Source organism: Arachis stenosperma, chromosome 7 (assembly GCF_014773155.1).
Source record: "Arachis stenosperma cultivar V10309 chromosome 7, arast.V10309.gnm1.PFL2, whole genome shotgun sequence".
In the NCBI taxonomy this organism is placed as follows: Eukaryota; Viridiplantae; Streptophyta; class Magnoliopsida; order Fabales; family Fabaceae; genus Arachis; species Arachis stenosperma.
The window spans coordinates 82,438,854-82,455,419 of NC_080383.1; the positions used below are offsets into that span (position 1 = coordinate 82,438,854).

A 16,566-nucleotide genomic window follows, 5' to 3' on the forward strand; every position below is an offset into this window, starting at 1 on the left:
TTTTTTATTGTCTACATAATAAAGATGGTCCAAATATGACAAAAATTAATTATAGAAAACATGATTTTCCAAGAGCCTTTCTTCTTTTTTTTTTTGGTGGTTAATCGGGAACAAAATCCAAAAAATGACTAAATACAAACTAAAGAGGATATAGAAACTCCTTGTTCATCATCAGCTAACCCAACATTGGGTAATGCTTCCATAAAGTCTTAACCAACAGGCTGCCTTTAAAAGCCCATAACATCCGTCCAGCCGAATCCAGGGAAGGCACGCTGATCCCCAAAAGGGAGACAAGCAGCCCACGTGTAGCACAATGGCGAAAAGTTCAGGATTCTCTGTACATCTTCACAAACTTGATCTGTACCGTAGTGCAGCCCTAAAATAAAATAAAAGGGGAAAAATCTGCTGGAAATTGGCATCGGATCCGAGACTGAGACATACAAGAGAAGAGAACACCGACTTGACCAACACACGATCGATTCGGAGCATCCGCTGATTGAGGTTGTGTTCCCTACGCACCTCCTCGCCGGTGAGTCACTCACTGCCTCCCTTCAAATCTGAACCTTCTTTCTTGCTTCAACCCATTGTCTACTATTCTTTTAATTTTTTGGGGTTTTAATGAATACCCTTTTATTTTAGCTGTTATAATTAGAACCCAGATACTTTATGTGGGGTTTGAAGCTCTAGGATTTTTGTGGGGTTGAGCTTCAATAAATCCTTTTTTATTATTTTTTTTGTAACGTTGAAATGTGTTTGTATGCCCAAAAAAGAAAAGATTGGGACCTGCTTGATTTGTTAGAGGACCTTGCTAATGCTATCATCATGTTGATCTTTGCTTACATTTTAGCTGTAGTTGATTAAGATTGAAACCATTTGTTTGAGGAAGTGTTTTCGTTAATTGATTTGGAGGAGAAATGATGAGAAGCTTAGGTTAATATGATTTGAGCTTAAGTTGCTAAGGACTGAACTTGCAATTTCCTTGTAAACTTCGATTGCTTGCTCGTTTATTTAGTTGTTTGTTTTTCTCTTCAATTACTTCGTGTTATGCATTTCGAAATTAAAAAAATATATATATTTCTAGTTGATCATAGTGTAAAACCTGGGTTGGGGAAGGCATTCACAGTAACTCTAGTCGGATTAGTTAGATTTTCGGTCTAAATACAGGTGGAAAAGACCATAAAGTTAAAAAATAAAATTTTCAGCTAACGTTTTCCCATGTTTATATTGCGAAGGGTTTGAACATATTTATGGTTACTATGGCTGCCTGGTCTTAGCTGTTTAGGTATTCAAGATCTCAATTAGTTTGAGTATATGACTATATATGCTTGTTTCTTGTGCTGTCCATACAAGTTTTTATATTTTTTATTAATTTGTTTTGGTCAACATGTGTATTTTGTTCACCTTGTATGCTTTAAGTTAATTGGTAAATCAATGTCTCTTGGTATGGGTGAAATGGTGGTTGCTTACTATGTTATCAACACTCGTTTATTTCTTTTGCCCATATTTCAATGAAGTTAGTTTGTTACTGTTGACTTGAATGTCTGACAATATTGATCCAAATTCCCCTTCTTTGCTATAGATTCTGATGCTTTCTTTGCTCTGAAATCTAAAGAGCTCTCTAAGTTGTAGTCATTGTTAGAGTGTGGAACTTATTTGTAAGTTGTAGTCATTATTAGAGTGTGGAACTTATTTGCAAGTGTATCGCTAATTCAGTTTCTGTTTTCATTTTCACTGGTTTATTTTTCAAAATTGTGAAAAGAAAAAGAAATAAAAACAGTAAAGTCTTGTTTTCTCTTTTTTATTTCCTGTTTTGACTTCTTTTTCTCTTTTCAAAATTCTGAAAACATACAACTGAAAATGAAAATAGAATAATTAAAGTAGGAATTTTCTACTAAGATGACATATTCTTGAAACTGCAGGTTTTTACACACTAAAGGGCCTCATGTCAAACGTAGAGGATAACAAAGAACAACAACAAATGGATGTCAATGCATCTAATGAGTCGAGTAACATGCCGTCATCCCAGAAGCAGGTGGTATCCATATCAATCTCCTTGCATTCTTAAATCAAAAGTTAAATGTGACCTTCAATGAAATAATCTATTAAGTATCTAAGGAATGTAGGAAATAACACACCTTAAAAGCTAGTTGTTAAGGGGGAAGAACCACTCTCCTTAAATGCAACATCAAGCATTCCATACTACCCAATGCGGGACTTTGGACACCCCATAATACCCAAGTCCCTAAACAATACACCGCCCCTAGAAAACCGACATCCACGGCGGCTTAATTCTATCGACACTGACTCAGTGGTGTCTGGCTTTCAGTATTTGGTATTCGCCTTAATCCAGCCTATAGGTAGCCCTTTCCATGTGCCGACAACCAAGGCTTTGATATCATTGTTAAGTATCTAAAAAAAGTGGGAAACAAGAAACCACATCTTAAAAGTTAGCTGCTAAGGGGAGGAACCACTCCTTAATAAATACAACATCAAGCATCCATGCTACTCAGTGTAAGACTTTGGGCACCCCATAATACCTAAGTCCTTAACATAGTCCCTTTACTATGAGATTATTTACCGCCAAAAGAATTTCTTATTTTCTGCCTTACTAGTTTATAAACCTTGTAGGAGGAAGCTATAAAGAAAAAATATGGAGGAATGATGCCCAAAAAGCCACCTCTCATATCTAAGGACCATGAGCGCGCTTACTTTGATTCCGCCGATTGGGCACTTGGAAAGCAAGGTGGCGAGAAGCCTAAGGGACCACTTGAAGAACTTAGACCTAAACTACAGGTATTGAACCAATATTCTCATACCTGAATTTAGGATGGTAATGTTGCTTTGTAAGGTTTAGTAAGATTCATTATTCTAATGTGTGTGAATAGTGTGCTGCCTGATGGTTGTTGAATTTATACAAAGCTTTTGTGTCTAATGGCTAAACTGGATTGTATCATGTGGATTGATGAAATGAGCTTAGAGAGGTGAATTTGTGTGTGCTCCCATAGAGGTGAGGGAGAAATTGAGTGAGAGAAGCATGTGAGTTTGATGAAGTGATTTTGTTATAATGGTGAATCACACCTTTACACTATACAGTTAGACTATATATAGTAAAGGCCTAACAACTACTTCTACTGCTAACAATGTAACTAACTAGTCCTAGTCAGGATAGAGAAAATACAAACGAGTCCTTAATAAGGATATTAACTTAACAAACAATACATCAGGCTATATCAGTAAGAGTGAAGAGTAAAAATACTTACTCCCCCCGCAAGCTTGGATTGTGAAGGTCGCGCAGTCCAAGCTTGAGAAATAGCTTCGGAAATTGGCCAGGCACTAACGGTTTCTCATCAAGATATCAGCAAGCTGCTCTTGACTAGCAATTGGAAGAAGCCTGGTAAGACCGATCTGCATCTTCTCACGAGTAATATGACAATCAACCTCGATGTGCTTTGTCCGTTCATGGAAGACGGGATTTGCTGCCAAATGCAACGCCGATTGACTATCACAATAGAGGTTGATGGACATGGAAAGCGGGAGCTGTAATTCGTTGAACAGATTAAAGAGCCATGGCACCTCACAAGTAGCATGCGCTAATGCTTGATACTCTGCTTCAGTGGAGGACTTGGCCACCGTCAATTGTTTCTTACTCTTCCACGAGATGAGGGAGGAACCGTGGAAGAAGCAATAGCCAGAAACCGATCTCCAGGAATCACTGCAAGAGGCCCAGTCAGAATCAGAGAATCCGATAACGTGCTGATCAGAGGTGGAAGAGAAGAAAAGACCTGTAGTTGGACAACCTTTGAGGTACTTAAGAATCCTCATAGCGGCAGAGAAATGCCCGGATCGTGGATGATCAAGGTACTGACTCAATTTGTCAACAGCAAAGCAAATGTCAGGCCTTGTGTTAGTCAAGTAGAGTAGGCGTCTGATAAGCTTTCGAAAAGGTGTCGAATCCGCAAGAACATCGCCACTGTCCTTGGTGAGCTTGCAAGCATAGTCCATAGTTGTAGAGCTCGGTTTGCACTCAAGCAGCCCATAATCACTCAGGAAATCAGTGACATATTTCTTCTGATAAACGACAATGTCCTTGCCAGAACGAGCCACCTCCATCCCGAGAAAGTATTTCAAATCACCTAAATCCTTAATGCTGAAACGATCATCAAGGAGTTGCTTAACGCTGTTAATTTCTGCAAGAGAATCCCCAGTGAGGATGAGATCATCGACGTACACCAGGATGATGCTGATCCCATGGGCAGTGTGCTTAGTGAACAAAGAAAGGTCAAGTCTAGACTGAGCAAAACCAGCCCCACGTAACACAGAAGTGAGTTTCAAGTTCCATTGACGGCTAGCCTGCCTCAAGCCATAAAGGGACTTCTTCAAGCGACAAACCAACCCTCGCTTAGCAACATCAAGACCTGGAGGGAGTGTCATGTAGACTTCTTTATCAAGCTCTCCATGGAGGAAAGCCGTATTAACATCCAATTGCTTGAGAAACCAATTTCTGACAGCTGCCAAAGAAAGAACAACACGCAGTGTGGTGACTTTCACAATGGGACTGAAGGTATCAATATAATCAACTCCTGGAATTTGGGTAAAACCTTTGGCAACAAGCCTGGCCTTGTGCCGTTCATTGGTGCCGTCCGGATTAAATTCAACCTGAAAGACCCACTTGCAACTTATTGGAGTTTTTCCTGTCGGCAAAGGAGTTAACTCCCAAGTCTGATTCTGCTCAAGAGGATCCAGCTCAGCTTTAATGGCGCTCCTCCAACATTGCTGAGACACAGCATCCTTAAAAGTCTGTGGTTCGGTATTTTGGGAGATGGCCATAGAGAACCTTTGAAAACTGTGACTTAAATTTTGATATGATACTGTAAATGGATTTTTGCAATGAGTACAAGTGCCACTGATGGAATTCACAAAATGATAATCCTGAAGATAAGAGGGTGGCCTATGGTCTCTAGTTGATCTCCTAAGAATGGGACTAATGAGCTGGGAAACTGACTCGGCTTCAGGACCTACAGGTGGAGGAGGCAATGATGGGGATGTGTCATGCGGAAAGGTAGGGGTGTGAGATGAGGGGAATGGTGAATCATTTGATTCAAGACCTAATGGAGAGGGAACCTCAGGAGTGTCGTCAGTGCCAAAACTAGTGCATTCATGTAAAGAGAAGTCCGGAGGACGAGAATGAACATTAGAGTCTAATGAAGCTGAACCATGCAAGGGAATGTCATAAGAGAACGGATCTAAGGAAGGGGGATACACCGGTGCAGGGGGCTCGGTGGAAGTTGGTGTGTTGCATGTAAGAAAAGGAAAATGATTTTCATAAAAGATGACATTACGAGAGATGAAAATTTTTCTGGTTCGTAAATCAATTAACAAGTAACCTTTGGTAATTGGTACCCTCTTGATATCCAAGAAAGCAACATTTATGTGCTCTCGAGTCCAATTTAGATTGCTGGGCAGTCAAGGTGCTTACATAAGCAAGACATCCAAATACCTTGAGATGGGAAATATCAGGAAGTTTGTTATACAAAACTTCAAAGGGAGACTGATCTTTAAGAAGGCTACTTGGATATCTGTTTATGAGGTGCACTGCATGCTTAAGAGCATAGTTCCAAAAACAAGCAGAGACGTGTGACTGAAACATGAGGCTTCGGGCCACTTCTAAGATATGTTGATGCTTTCTTTCTACGATTCCAGTTTGTTGTGGTGTTTCCACACAAGAGGTTTGATGAGTAATATTATTTGAAGCATAGAAAGAAAGCAATGTAATTTCTGGTCCATTGTCTGACCGAATGGCCTTAATTGATTTTTCAAACTGAGTTTTCACAAATTGAAAAAATGTTTTAACTAATTTAGAAGCCTCTGATTTTCGTTTCATAAGGTAAATCCAGGTAAATCTACTTGTGTCATCAACAACGGTCAAAAATTATTTGTCCACCAAGGGAAGGTACACTCAATGGTCCCCAAATATCCATATGAACAAGATCAAAACAAAATTTGCTGTACTAGAACTAAGAGGAAATGGCAACCGTTTTTGCTTACCACAGTGACATGGATCACAAGGATCCTTATGTGCTTTGCAATCTGTGAAGGGAAATTTTTCTTTCATTACAAGCATTTTAGTGTAGGGTGGATGCCCGAGCCTATTATGCCATGTGCTACTTGAGACTACATTGTTTATTGTTGGAGGTGCACTAATCTGTGGTGCTATATGGAATGCATGATGTGCAGAGTTTTGTAGAATGTAAAGTCCATCAGCAACTCTAGCTCCACCAATCATCTTCTTTGACAAATCCTGTACTTCACAAACAGTATCAGAAATTTTCAATTCACATTTTAAATTTGTAGTGAGTGATGAAACAGAAATAAGTTTGAAGTTGAAGGTAGGTATATATAGTGTATTTGTGAGGTATAGGTCATTAGTGAAAGAGACAGTCCCCATTATGCTGCTGATAGTGTATGATCCATTGGGGAGTCTCATTATTACAGGTGGGATATGGAAATAAGAATCTAAATCTTGAAGTGAATATGACACATGATCTGTTGCACCAGTGTCACCCAAGATTCCCATTTTTCTGTTTCATCACCACTGTTCTCTGCCAACATGTGTGATTTAAAGTGTAAAATTTGAGCCACTCTTTTACCCCTCATTGTTGGAGCTTGTGTGTTAATTTGGTTGGTGCTATGAACATGCTGCACCTCTTGGTGTTGAAGGAGAGCAAGTAAAGCAAGCTTTTGATCCTGAGTGAACTCCAGAACCTAATCATCAACCTTGTGCGTTTGGTCTGCACTGTCTTCATCACAAGTCTCTTCAGTGGCTGCATAATTGAGAGTTGCAGCACCATCACTGTACCTTTCCTTGAGGTGTGGTGGCAGACCGTGCTTCTTATAGCACACATCGATTGTGTCCTGCCTTCCTACAATATGTACATTGCACTCATTCTCGCCCTTGTCCTCTTCCACCACTGAACCTGTCTCGACCTCATCCTCTATAGGCATTTTCAGAATTTCTGGCAGGGTTCCCTTCACTAGTTCGTGCACTGCTTTGGCTCTCTGCTTGGGAGGCATTAAAGAGTATCCTTGGTTCACCATCAATACTGACAAGCTGCCTTTCTTGCTGTGTAAGCAGGGAAAAGGTGGAATCAATGTGTGGCAAAGGATCCATTAACATAATTTGCAATCGAACTCCACTGAACTGTTAGCTTAATCCTCTTAAGAACCGTACCACATAGCCTTCTATGCTGTATTTTTGCATCACTCCAAGTCCACACTTACAAGTCTCACCACAATCACATGAAGGAACTGGTTGAAAACTGTCTAGCTCTTCGCAAAGTCCTTTCAGTTTAGTGAAGTAATTCATCACTGACAACTCTCTTGCCTCACAGCATATAGTTCTTCCTCTAATTCAGCGAACCGAAACCGATCTCCATGATAATATCTCCTTTTCAGGTCTCTCCAGAGGTCATAAGCCAAATTATTCCAGATTACACTACGTGAGATGTCAGGACTTAAAGACAAGTTTATCCAAGCCAATATGTAAGTGTTACATCTCTCCTATTGTTCAAACATTACATCAGATTCGCTAGGTTTCTTGATAGTTCCGTCAACAAATTGCAGAACAAATCGCAGTTTATTTTTAGCATTTAGGGCTAAAGTCATAGATCTACACCGGTCATTATAATTCGAACCCAGTCATGATAACAGGAGTGATAGAGATACCAGGATTTGCGGAAGGATGGAGGACATAAGGACTGGCAGGATTTGCGCTCGGATTTGAGGTTCTACGAGCCTTTCGGAGCTCAGATTGCAATTCTGCAATTTGATTCATGAATGCAGCAACTGATTCAGCACTATACGTGCTTGGATTCACCTTAACCTTGGAATTTTGGTGTGACGCTTCCATGGCGCCAAATCGCAGATCAAAAAATCCAAAGAAGAATTCAAAATCACACTCACTAGCCTCGATCTCAAACTTTCTCGTCGCACACCACCTCGATCCACGTCCACTGCACCATGATGAAATGAGCTTAGAGAGGTGAATTTCTGTGTGCTTCTATAGGGGTGAGGGAGAAATTGAGTGAGTGAAGCATGTGAATTGATGAAGTGATTTTGTTATAATGGGGAATCACACCTTTACACTATACAGTTAGACTATATATATAGTAAAGGCCTAAGAGCTACTTCTACTGCTAGCAATGTAACTAACTAGTCCTAGTCAGCATAGAGAAAATACAACTGAGTCCTTAATAAAGATATTAACCTAACTAACCATACATCAAGCTATATCAGTAAGAGTGAAGAGTAAAAATACTCTTATTCCCCAACATGGATAACTAAAATATAAGCAAATAATGGTAATGCGGATTGGATGGTGAAAATTTAATTGTGCGATTCAGAGCTTATTTGTTTAACTGCCTCCTCCCTCCTCCCTCCTCCCTCCTCCCCCCCCCCCCCAAAAAAAAAAAAAATCCTTTCTTCTAAGGGACATTCTATCAAATACCCTTCCAAATATGTAGAGAGATTAGGGAGAAAAACGTAGGGTTGTAACTGTTAGTTGTTGCTTGCTTGTGAGTTATATGATTAGCATTTCCCTTTTTCTCTAGGAAACTTCCGATGATAAGATTTTATAAACATAAATAAGTTAATCCAACAGAAACTTAATTTTACAGTTGGGAGCAGCTTCTGCGGCATTTCTGCTTTGTTGTTGCTTTGCATTGCAATGGTAGAATCATAGTTGGTAAATTTCAGATGTCTTCATAGCTTCTGCACACTTCACTATCAGCAAAAAAGAAAATCTAAACAAATTAACCTTGATACCATAGTTTTGTTTAGGCATATTGGTTACCACACGTGCTCTTTAGTAATTCAATAAATAAATAAATAAATTGCTGAAAACTTAAAGCCTCAAATCCCCTAATCACCTACTTTTCATATTTGAACAAAGTTAAATCTAATCACACATTTGCCAATTTCAGCCAACACAACAACAAACACGCTACCGGAAATCTCCCTATGCTCCTGAAGGAGAAGGTATGTCTATTATTTCAAAAGCTTAGATTGTTCAATGAAACTGGTTGGTTTTCTTCGATTCCCTTTTTCGAGCATCATCGAAACAAACTGACCAAGCGAATTCCGTTGTTTCTGTAGAAGGGCGAAGCGTTCCACCAGAGGATTCTCCATCCAACGAGTAAAAGCAGCAAATCAGTCTTTTCATGATGTGCTGACAATCATTGTTCTGATACCTGTGTAGGTATGACCTTTCGTTGTTTTTCAACAATAAAGGAAAGTTGAATTTGTGTATTCATATATTAGCAAAAGACCAATGATTTGAACTTGCAGCTATATGCTGTAAAAGACTTACTGGGATTATGATTCTTGTGTTTGCCTCCTTTTTCACCCTTATCCTCATTGTTTTTTTCCCCCTCTGGAAGATAAAAGGCGATAAATTATTAATAGTAAAAAATTAAAGAAAAAGAGTGATCCTCTCGTCGTGTCGTTGGCCTTTTTTGTTTTTGGCAAAAATGGTTTACAGATTTTAAATTAAGAACTTATTCTGATATGCACAATTGCGTCATGTAATTTATGTAGTTGATGTTGTAATATATGGTGATCATTGGTATAAATGGTAGAATTAGTATGTATTTGGGAATGCTTAAAAATTAAACTTATTTTAATAATTTTATGGTGAAATTTTACATTTGTCTTCATATAAAGTTAATAGTTACGAATCGTTAAATAATTTGACAATGCATGTGAGTTGTCGCCTAATTTTATGGATTATCATGTTAGGTGTACACTAAAATCAGCTACTAGTATAAAATATATGTTAGAATATAAAAATACATATTGAAAATAAGTTAAACTATATGTATTTGTACATATAATGGTGGTTAATTTTAGTGTACAAGTAATATTTTTATTTTATTTATATAATTGCTTTTTAAACTAATCGATCATATGAGAACTAATATACTTGGATATCTTAGCTAACAATAATGGTTTTAAGATCATGTATTGGTTTTTGAATGTGTGAAAAAATTATTTTTAAGTGGTATAATTTACAAAAATGGATTTTAAATAATAGTTTATATTATTTAATATTTGATACTTGAGGTTAAATTGATAAAATTATTACAATTTAAAAATAAGACTTCTGTTTATAAGTTTCAAAATGTGGTTTCACTTATAAGTTTTTTTCTGCTTAAAATTATTCATTTTGATTATAGTCTGATTTCAAAATTTTTTCAAATATGATTATTTTCTAGCAAAATAGAATATTGAAATGTCTTCATACTATTGGTCATTCTAATTGTTACGTCACCAAATTAAAATTGGTGATTTTATGTCTTACAACTAAAGGTATTCATACGTCGGTTTAGTTTGAATCGGGGGTAAAATGAGAGCTAAATCGGTAAAATTTAAATTGAGTGGATCCCAACTAATTAAATCGGTTAATTGAATACCCAATTAAAAAGGAAATTTATAAAAAAATTTAATAATAATAATAATAAAACGTTACATCATCAATTTAAAATTAAATAATTATCATAATTTTAAAGACTTTTGGATTAAAAAATAAAGATGTATATATTTTATTTATTTTTTGATTAATATTAAACTAATCAGATAATTGACATAGTTTGGGTTCCACAATTTTAGAACTAATACTCAAATTCATCTTAATTGGCTTGTATTGGATCTGACTTGATTGTATTGGATTACCCATTCACTTCAAAATTAATATAATCTAATTAGATTGATTTTAGATGGATAATCAGGTTATCCATATCCATAAAAATTCTTTGAAATGTATTTCAAATGTTTGTAATATGAAAAGTTTAAGTATTATTTAAAAATTATTAGTTTATATTTTTAGAATGTTTTTAATTTGATATATTTTAATTTTATTTATTTAGTTACTAAATTATGTTTTATGTTTGTGGGTTTAGGATTTTCTTTGTTTTAATTTAGTAATAAGTTATAAATACTTCATAAACTACTATAGTCATCATATATTGAGTGATTAAAGATGTGAAAATTCATTTTTTTTGGTTTCGTGATAAAATCATAGTCTAAATAAATTAGATTGAGGAGTCCTTTTTTTATTACATCAACAAATTAAATTAAAAATGGAGTGATTCTCTTTGTATTTAATTTCAATCTATCTTTTTGTTAACTATTAATTGAGCAGAGAGTTGCGCCACAACGACGCTGGAATCGTGCGTTTAGCACAATTCTGAGCGACGCGTATGCGTGTCTCACGCAAATGCGTCAATTTCCTTATCCCCCATTCATGCGATCGCGTCAATGACGTTTACGGGTCGTTTCATTTTTGCATCATCCACGCTGCCACGTGAACTACGCGTTCGCGTGGATTTGAAATTACTTACTCCAACCACGCGAAACCTTAGCCCCCCCCGTCACCACTTTCCCTCCTTCCCCCCTTTGCACTCTCTCTCTTCTCCCCTCCCCAACCATCCGACCACTATCACCCCCAGCCACCCAGACCGCCGCTGCGCCGAGCCACCCCCACCGCCGCACCACCCTACGACACCCCCTCCTTCTTCTTTCTTCTTTTCTCCTCCCTCACCTCTTCTTCCCTTTCACTCCCTCCACTGCCGCGCCACCACCACCGCGCCGCCTCCCATCACTGCTGACCACCACCACAACCCCACCACCCTCGCCCCCTTCTTTCTTTACCCCTCCCTTAACCCTAACCCAACACCACAAACCCACCCCCTGCCACCACCTCAGACCGTCGCCGCGTCAGCAACACCATCACCACATTCCCTCCATCTCTCTGTGTCTGATTACTGTTCATACATACACCAGGTTCCGCCGAACACCGATTCCTCTATCATTAGTTAGCTAGTTGCATATTTTTTAGATTCTGTTCAAATTAGGATAGTTAGAGATGCATGATTGTAGTGGATTTTAGGTGGTTAGGTAACTAGGATGTGGTTAGTGGATTTAGGCCTGATAATTGTGTCGTTCTTGTTACTTGCTTTATCTATTCCGCAATTTCGATCTTGCTGTGATGTTGATGTTGTTCATATGTTATTCTTCCATGTTTAATGCTGCTGTTACACTGTTCTTTAATATTCCTGCTATTTGTGACTCTCTGCAGCACTATTTAATTTCACATGAACAGATTTTTCCTACTGTTTATTACCCGGAAACATCCAATTTTAGCCGAAATGCTGTCCGATTTTCTGTAAATAGTTTCATTCTACCCCATTCATGTATCGAGTTTGGAACTTTGTATTTTGCATTACTTGGCTACAACCAAACCAATTCATGAATGCACGGGCTAGCATTCTTATTCCTTTTGGTTCCCTGCGTAATAAATTGCTTATTGATCATTTCATTCTCATTTTCCACTTCCTTTATCTATCTGAATTATCATCAATAAACTGAAATCTTTGCTTGAATATGAGTTGATTGTTTTTTAAATTTGTGAATTTCTTGGTAACTAGGAAACTCATTCTCATGCCACTCACTTTAACTTCCCTTTTTCTTTAACTTCAAACCATTTTCATTTTCTAACTTCTCTTTTTGCGTTTTACCTAACTACTTTAACTTTCTAACTCAAGGCATGATTACTGTTTTTCCTAATTAACTTGAATTCCACTTATCATATATTTTGGATTGTGATTTTTTTATTTTCTGACTTTTAACTCGAATACAATCCAAAATGCACATATATTTGACTCAATTCATGCTTTTACTGCTCTTTTGCCTTTTTTCTTGTATTGATAATTCCTACTTGCCTACTTGTTTTCCTGCTTTCGTTCTTTAATTATATCCTGCTACTTCTGCTTTTTAGGATGTTTGATCCCAAAAGTAAGGGAAAGGCTAAGGCCACTACAGGCAAAAGGAAGAGAGACGAATCCTCTATGACCATCCTCGATATTTTGCATGATAATTCCTTGCGGGAGAAGAATTTTACTCCGCAGGAAAAAGCTGATCAATTAGTACATGCAATAGATCAAGTCAAATTCGCAAACAGATACTGTGAGCTAAAGTATCCATTGTTTGCCACTTCCAGGAACCTCTACCTGGAAAGAACTCTTAAAATTCCAGAAGAACTAGCCTAGTACACCTCCAACCAGATAAAACAGAGAGGCTGGTTCTTCTTGAAAAGAAACTTGACTAAAGTCAATGCTTCCCAGGTCAGAGAATTTTACTGTAACTATTTCAAGACTTTCCTGGATGCAGTGCACCTCAGGGGAAGCAGATCTTGATCACTGAGGAAGCTATTAAGGACATCCTCCAGCTTCAGCCTAAGTCAGATCAGCCCGACGGTTACCAACAGGCTGAAGAGGATATGAGGTATATGCGATTTGACTGGGACGCAGTCAAACAGAGAATAGCCCTTGATCCTACTGCCCCATGGGTCATGGAAAAGAGTACAGTGGTACCTAAGGGAATCAAGCTGATGTATTTAAATGATGAGTCTCGGATTTGGCAGCAGATTCTGAGTAATTACATTATGTCGAGCACTCATGAGACAGAGGTGTCCGCTGCTATGATCACCCTTATCTGGTGTGTGATAGAGGGTAAGAACCTATATCTTTCCCATTTCATCAGGTATTATATGGCCAGGATCCATGTCAGAGGCACTCTCCCTTTCTCTTATCTGATCACCCAGCTAGGCCGCCGAGCTGACGTGCCCTGGGAGCTTGCTGATGAGAAGCCAACTGCTGCAGACTGCAAGAAGATTATCCCTCACAGCAGGAAGTTCCAAGCCTTGGGTTACATGCCACCTTTCCTTACTGCTTCTGCTGAGGCAGCCACATCTTCAGCTGCCCCTTCAACGTCCATTGTCCCAGCTCCATCCTATGCACCTCCACCTGCTCCTGGGCCCGTTTATCATCTGGTGCACTGACTCTTTGACCGCCTGGATAAGATGGAACGCCGCCACCGGCAACGTTATGAGAGGTCTGAGTGTCGCCACAAGCGACGCTATGAGCACCTCAAGTTGATGATCCAATCCAGCAGCGACATTCCCTCCGAGCCTGACACACCTTCTGAGACATCTGAGGCGGAGGCGAGTGATCATGAGGAGGAGGCACATGCCCAGGCTGAGCAGGGAGGACCTGAGCAGGCTGCACCACACCATGAAGAGCACCACCAGATACAGGCCGCAAATCCAGAGATTCTTCTACAGACAGAGCCTCCGCTTCAGCAGGCAGCTCGTCCTATACTCACAGAGATTGCAGACCCTCAGCCTACCACAGTGACATCGGCAGCCCATCATTCCAGTGATGACACTTCTTCACACCCAGCTTGATAGAGCATCGAGGACGATGCTATATTTTAAGTGTGGGGATGTCGCCATCTCTGGCGAATCTTTTTGGTGAACCACTACAGACTCTTCTATCTTATTTTGTTCATTTTCTGTATTTTATTTTATCTTTTAGTACTTGCACATTTTTCTTTTGCTTTTGCTGTATTTTTATTTTATTTTGCATTTTGTACTTTGGGCCGTATATATCTTAGATATTTAGCTTAATTTGCACTTTTAGCATATCAGTTATAGAATATGTGGATTAATTAGTATAGTTTACCCTTTTAGTATATGATAAGTTAATTTAATTGAAAATTAAAAAAAAAAGTAAACTAGAAACTTTAGTGTAATAGAATAAAAATAATCCACACACCTTGTATATATATAGCAACAAATCTGAGTTAGTTAATAACATTTCATCAAGGAGGAACACTAAGATTTTAAGGGCCACCTTAAGATTTACATTGAGTTGAATGGAAACTCTTGATTTCTACTTGCATGACATATATAACTGATATATGATTTCTGAGTCAAAGAACACACAACCTGTGAGTTTTGAGCTTAATTGTATGGTTACACTCAACTATAAATTTTATTCCTGTGTGTTTTGTACTTCTTTTCTATGCTTGCAATCTTTATTTTGTTTTAATCTATATGTCCAATATATAATATAGATACATACCAAGAGATGATTGAGGCCATTATTTGTATTTTTTTGCTCACTTATCCCAAATAAACCTACTTTTTATGCCATCCTTGTTAGCCCCCTTGAGCCTTTTAACCCCCTTCTATTTCATAACTACATTATTAGCCTTAAACAGAAAAACAAATAAAAATTCTAAGTTGAATCCTTGGTTAGCTTAAGATAGATATTGTGTATAATTTAAGTGTGAGGAATTTTATGGGAACATGGGATGATAGAAAAAAGTAGAAAATTAAATTGAATAAGTTAATTGAAAATTTGGGAAGCATGCTCATATGAAATCAAAATAATTAAAATGCCATGTGCATTGAAAAAAAATTTATTTTATTAAGCAATTAAATAAGGGAATACAAAAATTACCCCAATGCAAAATAAATGCACATGGGACAAAATTCAAAAATAAATTTGATGCATGAGCATGCAATACAAAAGTGGGAAAGTTTGGGTAGCTAGGTCAAGAACTTTGAAATTATATAAAGTGTGTATATGTTAGGTGAGATCTTAGACTAATCAAGGATTCACTTTGTTAGCTCACTTAGCCTTATATATATATATATATATATATATATATATATATATATATATATATATATATATATATATATACCCTTACCCTTACCTTAGCCCCACTACAACCTTGAGAAAGACCTCCTGATTTTTGTATGTCTGCATTCAATGTTTGTTTATTGGTTAGATGAAGAACAAAGTTTTAGAAAGCATGAATAGAAAAGAATAGAGTGATTAACCCCAAACACTGAGTGATTAGAGAGTAAACACAAATCCAGTGAGGGTTCAATATCTCATTCCCATATATCCATGTTTAAATTGTTAATTGTCTTGCAAGTTTGTGAAATATTTTAACCCAACTCAATTGTGAACATGTTCTGGCCTTAATTGTACATATATGATTCCTTGAAGATATGAAGCAAATTAAACACATGTAAGCTCTATATATATAGGTGAATAATAACTAGAATTGCATGATTCATGTAGGTAGCTTGCATTTAGAATAGATTGCATTGCATAAGATTCCACCATTTTACCTTTACTCTTTTCTCTTGGATTTAGCATGAGGACATGCTATTGTTTAAGTGTGGGAGGATGATAAACTCCTATTTTATGAGTCATCTTGTGCTTGAATTGAGTGTTTTTATCAAATCTTCACCCACTAATTCATGTAAATTGCATGGTTTTACTATTCCTTCCTCATTTTATGATATATGTGAAAACATATTTCCTATGCTTTAAAAATATTAAATTTAATTATCCTTTATTACCATTCGATGCCGTGATTTGTGTGTTAAGTATTTTCAGGTTTCATAAGGCATGAATGACTTGGAGGACAAAAAGGAGACATACAAAACTGGAAGAAAAGCATAAAAATGGAGTTTTAAAGAAAAAGCAGTGACGCGAACGCGTGGACGACGCGGACGCATGCTTAGCGCAAAAAGCAGCGATGCGAACGCATGGACAGCGCGGACGCATGCCTTGAGTAGAACGTAATTGATGCGGACGCATGACTGACGCGGACGCGCGGAAGAGCAAAACTCCAGATGACGCGAACGTGTGA

The 16,566-nt window shown here is 37.7% G+C and overlaps 2 protein-coding genes across 3 annotated transcripts; both read left to right on the top strand.

Moving 5' to 3' along the window:
• The first annotated feature begins 251 nt into the window (after positions 1-251).
• On the top strand, positions 252-9,377 carry LOC130940847 (uncharacterized). 2 transcript variants are annotated; one of them, XM_057869114.1, is made up of 6 exons: positions 252-529; positions 1,580-1,655; positions 1,920-2,032; positions 2,629-2,793; positions 8,979-9,033; positions 9,151-9,377. In XM_057869114.1, exons 3-6 carry the CDS (start codon positions 1,943-1,945, stop codon positions 9,192-9,194), a joined length of 354 nt encoding a protein of 117 aa, XP_057725097.1. In that variant the 5' UTR covers positions 252-529; positions 1,580-1,655; positions 1,920-1,942; the 3' UTR covers positions 9,195-9,377. The 2 variants fall into 2 exon arrangements, with proteins under 2 accessions (XP_057725097.1, XP_057725096.1); XM_057869113.1 differs by lacking the exon at positions 1,580-1,655 and having other exon boundaries at positions 269-529.
• A 1,933-nt stretch (positions 9,378-11,310) lies between these two features.
• On the top strand, positions 11,311-11,871 carry LOC130940005 (protein TRACHEARY ELEMENT DIFFERENTIATION-RELATED 7A-like). Its single transcript, XM_057868062.1, has one exon. It carries the CDS (start codon positions 11,311-11,313, stop codon positions 11,869-11,871), a length of 561 nt encoding a protein of 186 aa, XP_057724045.1.
• The last annotated feature ends 4,695 nt before the right edge of the window (positions 11,872-16,566 follow it).

What these genes read in the sequence shown, in the direction of transcription:
- LOC130940005 (XM_057868062.1), top strand. Translation starts at nt 11,311, where the DNA reads ATGACGTTTACGGGTCGTTTCATTTTTGCATCATCCACGCTGCCACGT.
- LOC130940847 (XM_057869114.1), top strand. Translation starts at nt 1,943, where the DNA reads ATGTCAAACGTAGAGGATAACAAAGAACAACAACAAATGGATGTCAAT. An exon ending in AACTTAGACCTAAACTACAG is followed by an intron (nt 2,794 to 8,978) that starts GTATTGAACCAA and finishes TGCCAATTTCAG; the next exon opens with CCAACACAACAACAAACACG. An exon ending in CTATGCTCCTGAAGGAGAAG is followed by an intron (nt 9,034 to 9,150) that starts GTATGTCTATTA and finishes TTGTTTCTGTAG; the next exon opens with AAGGGCGAAGCGTTCCACCA.